We start from the raw sequence: 9,085 nt of genomic DNA on the forward strand, positions 1-9,085 counted from the left end.
AGGAGCTATTCCAGTGAAAGGGGTTCTCGCATTTTATTTGGCCGTGCCGTGGCTATTTGTATTCCATTCCCGAATGTGCTGATTCGGTGTTGAAGTGTGCGCGTGTGATAAAATATCCTGCGAGAGTGGCAGTGTTCAAGTCAAATCGGCGCCGAAATAAAACCACAACCACAAAAACGCATTAGTATTGCCGAACCACTCCACCACGTCACGGTTTCTCCGTGGGGGTGAGTGAAAATGTGCGCCAGGACATTGGGGAAGTGTTGCAGTTGGGTTTACGGGAGAAGTGTCACTCGGCCGCAATGGGGCCGGTTTCTGCTCGTCTTAGTTGGGATGGGACTCGTGCTGTCACCGGCGACCGTCGAAGCTGGTTGTCGGCCGTTGCAGCGGAAGCCATGTGAAGCAATCTGCATGCGACGCCAGCCTGCAAAGGACCATATCGATGCGACCAATAGAACCGGGCTCACATTCTCTACCAACCACGACATATCCTCACTACATGGACTGTCCAATGATGAGTGGACGTGTGAGCTTCGGATCGTAGTGATCATGCCGGCAAATACAAACGTCCATGCGTCGCTGCCACGTGTCCGGCCAGTTCTGACCAAGGCGGAGGACTTTATACGGCGTGAACGTATCATACCGGCCGACGTTGCCATTCGGTGGATTGAGTCCGACGACCGATGTGATCAGGCCCGGGCCACGGTCATGGCAATGGATGGCACTGGAAGCGACATGTGCGCCCATCTCATTCTTGGACCGAGCTGTGAGTTTGCTCTCGGTGAGTAAATTGTGTTAAATTGGAAAGCTAACTATCGTTATTCGATACTTGTGGAGCTCATTCATCTGGAATACCACAATTCAAAGTTTTTGCTGCATTAAATCCCTCCTGTTTATGTGTGGGTTATTTCACGCATTTGCCTTACTGCTTCCTCCGTCACTAACTACGGTCTATTGTTATTGCACTGATAAACTCCTGCTTTCGAATAATAGGGGCTTCTACCACAAACAAAGCTCATTATCGTTTATTTGTCCAACCTGATTGCGTATCCGTAAGCAAATATTGGCGTGTGCCACAAGGGTGGTCTTGTGAATGGAATTGAATTTAGTTTGGTTTTGCTGTTCTCCATCACACCTGCCAGCAGTTTAGCGAGTGGTCAAAACGCTGTGTGTAAGATATCGAAGCACGTTATCTTGCTAATTAGTTCCATTATGGCGCTTATAATTCGATTCGTTTTATTGCATATGGTATCAAGTGGCATTGGATAGTTCGGGTTACAGGTAAAAGCATGGAGCAAAATAACTTCGTTAGCTTTTATCTTTCCAATACTCCAAAATATATGCGTATAAAGAAAACCTCTTACCATTAATACCATTTAAATTTTAAACAGAAAACAAAAATTTGTTTTTGGTTAAAACAAAATAAAATAAATCAATACAATTGAACAATCAGTTTTTGAACAATAATGTGGTTGTAAAATTTCCAGATGGTTGATTCGTCGGTCTGGGGGTGAAATCATTGATCGCATATTGACTCGGATTGGCAACTTCGGGGTAATATCCAGGGTAATAAAACCAACGCCATAAAATCGCTTTCGAAGTAGACTGTAGCAATCAAATAAACAATTCAGCCTATCCCTAGTCGTTCCTTTCACGTGGTACGTAGAGCGCACCATGCGTCTCCATTCGTCACGATTTCGGAACGCCAGTAACAGTTTCGAACGCTGAAAGCTTTCGCAAGTAAAGCTTTCAACCATTAAAGCTTGTTTAGCTTGGACACAAACCTTTAAGCAAATGCGTTACAAAATGAATTCATTATAGGTGTTTATCCATGTGTATATTCATATTTTATTTATCTCTGTATTCTCTTGTGCATGTTTCTCAATCTTGTTTTATGTGTTTTTTCCCACGATATTAATCAGCGCCTGTTGCAAGAATTGCTCGTTACATTTACAACGACGGAATTCCAGTGATCACCGGTGCTGGATTCACGTTCGATTTCGAAAAGCCTAAGACACACTGTGAAGATGAATTCCATCTGCTTATCCGCACCGGGCTAGTCAGCTTCAAAAGGATGGCGTTTTTTATGATAGACCTTATTCGACAGTAAGTAAACAGATGTTACTACATTTTTTTCAGTAATCTAATGTTATCCCTGGCTAATACCTTTTATTTTTTGAATAAGTTTGATACAAAAATCGTTCCTAAAACGTTAACTTATTGATTCAAAATTTTACAAAATAAATCCTTTCAAATGTGTTTCTTAAGGTTTGTATCCCACCAACTGAAAAATCCGAACCATAAATCATTCATTACTGTTGAAAAACTTACAAAGTAAACGGGGTTTAGTATCTTTTTACGCTAGAAAAAGTAAGCCTAACAGGAAATGATAATGACTCTTCTATCTTTAGCCTATGTCAGCCATCAGTCAAACTTTCCGATCGAACGAAAGGTCAGATTTAAAGCTACGTCATTCATTTATTGATTGCATCAAGAAATTTTCTTGCTAACCTCATAAAATACTGTGAGATTGCAAAAATGATAACATGGTTTCATGAAAACCGACATGATTTGACTGTCCTCATTTCATTTTTGAAGTTAGTATCAAAAAATCTCTCAAAACACTGCCACTCTTTCAAATCTCGTTTAGATATGCTTGCCATTAATAATATTTGATTTTCCGACACAGAACTTCTAAGCAAAATGGTTTTCTGGTTTATTTTAATAAGCTTTATTCTATTTTTGTGTTTGGTTTTGTATACAGTTATCAATGGAACCGCGTGGTGTACTTCTACGATCGGAAGAGCTACTATAACGTGGCAGGTCCACAGACCGGTCACCTGGTGATGAATACGATGGCGGAGATTTTTCGTCATGAAAATATTACTTACCTTCCGTTCGCGACTGATTCGACCCGGAGCAACTTCACCGAGAGCCTAAAGGAAAAGGTCGGCCTTAGCTATGCAAGTAAGTGCTACAGTCGCCTGCTGATGATTAAGTCCGTTTTTGTGATTCTTGCTGAACTGTAGTATTTAGTAAAACAATAATAACCTTTTGAAAAATATTTAATGGAAGCTTACGTTACCGTATGCTAATTTTCCATATTTCCAATAGGAAAAATTACAAAAGACAGTACTTTTTTTTTCAAATGTACTGTAAATTATCCATTACCTGCGTGACTATGACTGTAATGCAACTACCTTCGTCTGCTCCACCACGTTCCCGCTTTATCAAGCGTCTATTTTTAGACTCACAACTCGTAAAGCACCCCGAAACGCCATCGGAAACGCGGCAAAACCTGAACGCACCCGTTTTTTGTTCCTCTCCCGTTCTTTGACTTTTGATTTCCTTCGGTTGCTCGATACTCGAGGAAACACGATCCGCCCGTCTGTTTAAGGCTGGACGAAAAGGACAGAGAGAATCCGTCCTAGGAACAACAGGCAGTGGGTAGCGGCACCTTGAGAGAAGCGAAGCAACACGCGGAGCAGGCGAATGCAAATGATGCATTACGATGTACCTCAATGTCCACCCCGCCGATGCATCGGTGTACTGTCGGGTGGCTTGGCGGTGTCATTTCGCGCCTTGCCTCGCGGTACTTTAAGCGAGCGATTACAACGACGCTGCACGTAGCTAATTTTCTGACAAATGTATTTACGATAAGCGCTAGCCTTCCATGCCCACGATGAGTATATCTACGCTGGGGTTCGTGTTCCATCCCTCTCGTATATTGTTTTCTCTTTCTCTCTCCGTTTGTATTCTTTCGTTTCGTTTCCTTCGCGCTAAGTCGCTTCACCTCGTCGTATCAATCAAATCGCCACGAACCTCGACGGCGACGCAGTCCGTCAGTCAACCGATCGATGAAATGTCAAACTGGTCAACGCAAGCTGAATACACAAACAACGGCTCTTCCTCCTTTATCGGCCTTTCCGCAGCTTCCTTGCCACTGAGCTGCGCGTTGTAATTCCTTACCTGTACCATATGGTTTTGTGTGCAAGCAATCAAACCAAATAATGGCACAACAGCCATCAACCAAGGGATTGAGCGAGACGCCTACGTGAATTGTGCCCGTAGAATGCACCCTTATTCCCTATCCAGGACCTCTCGGGATGGGATGAGTAATTTGTCACCTCGACAACAGCTGTATTATTTCACTGTTGCACTTTAACTCCATTTGTCGCTAAATAACAATACGATTCCATTAGCGCAAGCGCGAGTGTGCATGACATCAAGTGTGAAGGTGATGTATTTTCACTCGTACGAATGGAGCTGTGTGTGAGCATGTGCAGCGTACAATAAAAAAAAATGTCGTCAATATGGAGAAATCTGTAATACAAGCATTCATGCGTTGTTATTCATAACACAGTTAATATTATTTGATTAACGAACACGATAATCTTTCTATAAAGGAAATAGCTTGTGGATAATTTTGGGCATGTTGTTTTACTTTTGTTTTCTATGTAACGATTCGATATGATTAATACCTGACACTGGTTGATATCTTATGGGATTGTGTCTGCCATACCCTGCATATAAAAGAAATAGAAAATGGCGTAAACCCTCTGGAACTTTCTTTTTCCTTTAGTTACTGCTTCATGTGCAGGCACAAAAAAAACTCACCCAAGGATCCGCGCGATAACACGGACCTGCTGCGTTCGATCAGCAAGCTGACCACGGATTCCAAGCCCCCTGTGTGGCATGATTATGGGGAAAACTAATTAAGCTGCCATTTAGGTTGTCGAGCTTGCGAAAGCCGACCCGTTTGAGTGTCCATCATCGCCATGGTCAGCTAGGATGAGCGGCAATGATGCAACCACTCTCGGGTGAATACCAATAAGTAGCCGTGATGTTCGGGTGAGCAACGTTTTAAAAATGCTCAAGTCACACAAATAAAATAAAAAAAAAACAGCACCATATCATTTCATTATGAAAGGCGAAATGGGAACCGCAATGAGTGACTATGTGTGATGAATTACAAGCGCGCTGTAGTGATTTGCATAAAGATTACTTGGAATATATTCGGCAGTTTATCATACTTCGTGAACTAAATAATAAAATTCGATTTTGTCTACCTAAACAGTTAATAAATCAAACTCAATAGGTATTGTCATAAAATGTCTCTTTCGCAATTGGGATATTAAATGAAGTCGTGTTAAGTATTCGCCCACGAGTTGACCTATTTAAGTGGAAGCAAAATTTATTACCTATTGTCTCACGATCCACAACTTGGTCCCTAGAATCATGATTAGAAACCGCCAACATGAGGGCAAAAAATCAAATCCCTAAAACTCTCCACCGATCGCGAAAGAGCTCCGCATTCGAGCAACAAACAGCGCGTATTTCGGTCAACTTCGGTATCGGTTTCTGTTTTGCCACCTCGCACCTACACGGCTGTTTAATGCCACCTAATGCAATCGCCTTACGCCGCCGTGGTTCGGCAACACCAGGCGCAAATGCGATGCGCGTGGACTACGCAAACACCGCTTCAGGTGCGGCGCTGAACTTGAACCTGCGATCTAATTTTAGACACCACAAACACCTTGCGGGACATCTCGGTTACTGTGCCCTTCGAAACCACCCGCTGTTCCCCCGTGGTCATGCCGCATTGGAGAACCTGGATGGAATATGATTAGTGGTGCATTGGAAGTTAGCGTGCGATGACGAAATGGCCGAAAACAACAAACACTTCTGTCGCGGCTCCTGCGGGACGGCCAAGGCGATGGAACCCGAGCTCGAATTAAGCATGCAGTGCGTCGAGGGGACGTCTGACGGAGCCGCTACAGCGACCTTGAAAGGCTAGAGGCCAGCGGAATTGCCCAAAACCAATCATTTGCCATAGCACTAGCAAACAAAAAGAAAACAATTCAACGGATCAATCGACGTTGCTGGTGTTCGTCGTGTTTAAACTAATTGTTTATTGATGATGGGTTGGAATCGCAGATTAGTGCGCCCCCGCTAGCGATCGGCCGGGCGGAATCCGTGCAGCGTAATTGAGATGATTGATATGTCACCCCGGTGGCGGTTGTCATTGGCTACGTCACGTACGGATTGCGTTGGGAAATCCGCTCGGAGCGGTATGGAATGTGTGATTTTTAAATCCTGCGATGCCGTTTTTAGGTATTGCTTTTCAAACGTGGTCCGGTTGTTGTTTTTTTTTTGTAACTTTAATCACATTGAAATGTTCAGCTTTGTGTTGTTTGATAAGCTTACAGCTTGTAGAAACAAATAAGACGACAATGGACGTTCAAATCAATGGCATTTTTGAAATATGGCAATCCATTCAGCTTACACAAAATATGGGTTGTGTAGGATATTTTTGGAGCTGTTTTTACGATTCTAACCCCAGAATCGTGGGGATAAAGGTCGTATAACTACTACCAGCGTACTCGGTTGTAAACTAGTTACTAGACAATTTATGGCTAACGAGCACTTTATTATTTATCGTCAACCAGTTTCGTGAAGGAGCAATCAATTTCGCCCTTTTAACCCCGTTGGAATGTACTCACTCTCTCCGATTATCTGGTTCGGGCAGCTTTATGCTAATAAAAACTATCCGCACCAGTAGGAGGCTTGCTTTCCGCTTCGAACACAATCATTTCCGTTTATAGACGAGCAAGCATAAATCGGCCGATGCGCCTACCGTGTCCTGCCGTGTAAAAGCGACACAAACGTAGGGCGTCAGCGATATTTCAGCATGATAAGCACCAGCCCTCGAGGCAGTACCGCTGCTGCTCGAACATGTCCCATAATTCGGTTCCAACGATCACCCCAAGACAAGACAAGAAGTCACATTTTGCCAGACAGCTCAGTGGGGGAAAAACTTTTTCCCTCCTGCCACCTCAAACTCAGCGACGTTGTTGACAATTTCATACTCATGTCTCGTAAAGCGCTATCGGTTTCGACGAACTGGTAAGAAAAGATGGCCCTCGCTGGTCCACGCTGGCCAGAGATGCGAGGTCAGTTGGCATAGGCTCAAGAAATTTCGTTTTCCCGACCGCTTTGTTTGGCCGAGCGGTTCACCATCATTTTCCGCTACATTTTATGCCCACCCGGGGGCGATGTGGGTAGCTTGTTGAACGACTCTGCCCTCGCTGTGCCGCTTGGCGAGTGCCACTTGTTGTAGCGGTTCGCATCACGTTCGAACCGTGGATCCTTCGGCTAAAACCCGCCTGTCAGTGGCCAGATCGGTGCAATATTTCTGGCCCGCTTGTAACCGAATGCACTACGTTCAGGCCGGCGCTACGGTTCGCTTGTTACACAGCTCTGCTCGCAATGTACCGGCGGCGGTTCGCCTTTAGCTAGTGCAGCATCTGGCGGTCGCTGGTTGTCGTGTTTTATTACGCGATTAAAGCTTACGGTTGCGACAGCGCTTCTGTCAGCGTTGCGAGCGGTGTGTCCTTTTTTTAAGGGATCAGATGTCCTGTCACTCCCCAATTCCATATGTATATCCGTCATTTTTTTTCTCTCTCTCTCTCATCCAATCCATCATATAACCCCGTTGGGAGGGAAGCCAGCGTTTCGCGAGAGGTAGAACATAAATTATTAACCAAAGATAAAAGCGCCCACCGGTGTAATTGCTGAAGGATGAATCCCACCCAGTGTCAAAAAATTACACACAATTTCATGCTTAACGAGCGGAAGGCAAACGCAAAATATAACCGGTCACGTCGGCCGGAGGGATTTACGAGAATTTAATGTGCACGTAAACGAAATTCAAATCCCCATTCGTTTCCAGTGTCAATTCGGGTGGCAGACCGCAGGCGTTGTGCATGTGTTTACTTTATCTTGTTAAACACTTGTTAAGCGCCGGGTCGGCCGGAATGGTGCCGGGAAGAAAGTGCAACGAATGACAGAACGTGGTCGTCATTTTACGACCCCAGCCGTGTGCCGGTCGATACGGTCCCGGAATAACTGATCCCGCGTTTTCCCGCGAGCGGCGTTTTTTTTTTCCTTCAATTTTTTCATCCTCCTTGACCACCGAATTGCACCTCACAAAGGTGCATCGCCGAAATTGTTTCATTTTTACGACCCGCTGCCATTCATTTCGTTGTAAACCGTGGTGCGGGCAGCGTCGAGTTATGTTTGAGCCATAAAAAGAAACCATCCAGCCGCATTACGATTGATTGGGTCGATTGGGTGGAGAAGCGCAGGCTGACCAACCAATGCGGTGTGAATGGAGGGAAATAAAAGAAAGTGAAACGTTAATGCGTAATGATGGCTTTAATCCGTCTTTATAATTTCTTTATTGTGTGAAGAGAATTTGGAACCGCGAAATGGGTTCAAATGGCTTGGAAAGGATCACAAAAGATTATTATTGAATATCATGGACAGTATTTTTTTCTAATTTTTTGTTCCGTTTTTGTTTCAGGTAAGTTTCAATCACCACGAAAAGCACAGCTGCCTTTTCTCTTTACTCAACTCGTGAGGGTAAGTTTTTTTTCCCCTGTCCATCGATCATTGTTCATCTGGACCTTTTGCGCGTTTGATCGTGTTAATTATATACTTCAACTCGATGGGGCGGGTATTTTTTTTTGCCTGATGTAATTTTGGCAAGGGAGTGCGTATAATTGCTATTAAAAAAGGTGGCTCTTTTCCATCATATTCATTCTGGTGTTATTCTACCGAATCAATCATGAATGGTGTGTAAAATGTGTGCAAACCATTTTTAAACATCTCTCGTCGCCTTCATTAGTGAAACTGAACTAATCATGAATAATTTGTTCGTTGATGAGCGAAGTGGTAAAATGAAAAGGATGAGCAAAAAATATCCAACCCTTAACCGTTTGCGTAAGCTCGATTTAATACAATTATCACGGTTTCTTTTCTTTGTCGTTGGCAAGAAAAATCATTACTTAATTATACGCTACATTACGCTAAGTAAAATGAAGCATGGAACTTCAATGAATAAAATTCCCCGAGAGAGTCTTGAACAGCACTATTCAGAAAAGTCCTGCAACGAAGTACATCAAACGTAACCTACAGGCGCCTTCATACGGGTGGCAACATCCTTTCGCTCAAGGCCTTTGGCCTTAGCGTCCACCGGACATTCTCGAGACATGCCAAAGAACGTGGACGGAAGTCGGAATGA

General features: G+C 43.9%; 1 protein-coding gene across 1 annotated transcript; it reads left to right on the plus strand.

Moving 5' to 3' along the window:
• The first annotated feature begins 237 nt into the window (after window positions 1–237).
• On the plus strand, window positions 238–3,092 carry LOC128721838 (atrial natriuretic peptide receptor 3). Its single transcript, XM_053815635.1, has 3 exons — window positions 238–781; window positions 1,923–2,106; window positions 2,765–3,092. The coding sequence occupies exons 1-3, from the start codon at window positions 238–240 to the stop codon at window positions 3,027–3,029; spliced, it is 993 nt and encodes a 330-aa protein (XP_053671610.1). The 3' UTR covers window positions 3,030–3,092.
• The last annotated feature ends 5,993 nt before the right edge of the window (window positions 3,093–9,085 follow it).

Source organism: Anopheles nili, chromosome 2 (assembly GCF_943737925.1).
Source record: "Anopheles nili chromosome 2, idAnoNiliSN_F5_01, whole genome shotgun sequence".
NCBI classification, from domain to species: Eukaryota; Metazoa; Arthropoda; class Insecta; order Diptera; family Culicidae; genus Anopheles; species Anopheles nili.

Bases quoted from the DNA above. Each gene is read 5' to 3' on its own strand.
- LOC128721838 (XM_053815635.1), top strand. From the start codon at position 238: ATGTGCGCCAGGACATTGGGGAAGTGTTGCAGTTGGGTTTACGGGAGA. The intron at 782-1,922 runs GTGAGTAAATTG...GATATTAATCAG, and splicing joins GAGCTGTGAGTTTGCTCTCG to CGCCTGTTGCAAGAATTGCT. The intron at 2,107-2,764 runs GTAAGTAAACAG...TTTTGTATACAG, and splicing joins ATGATAGACCTTATTCGACA to TTATCAATGGAACCGCGTGG.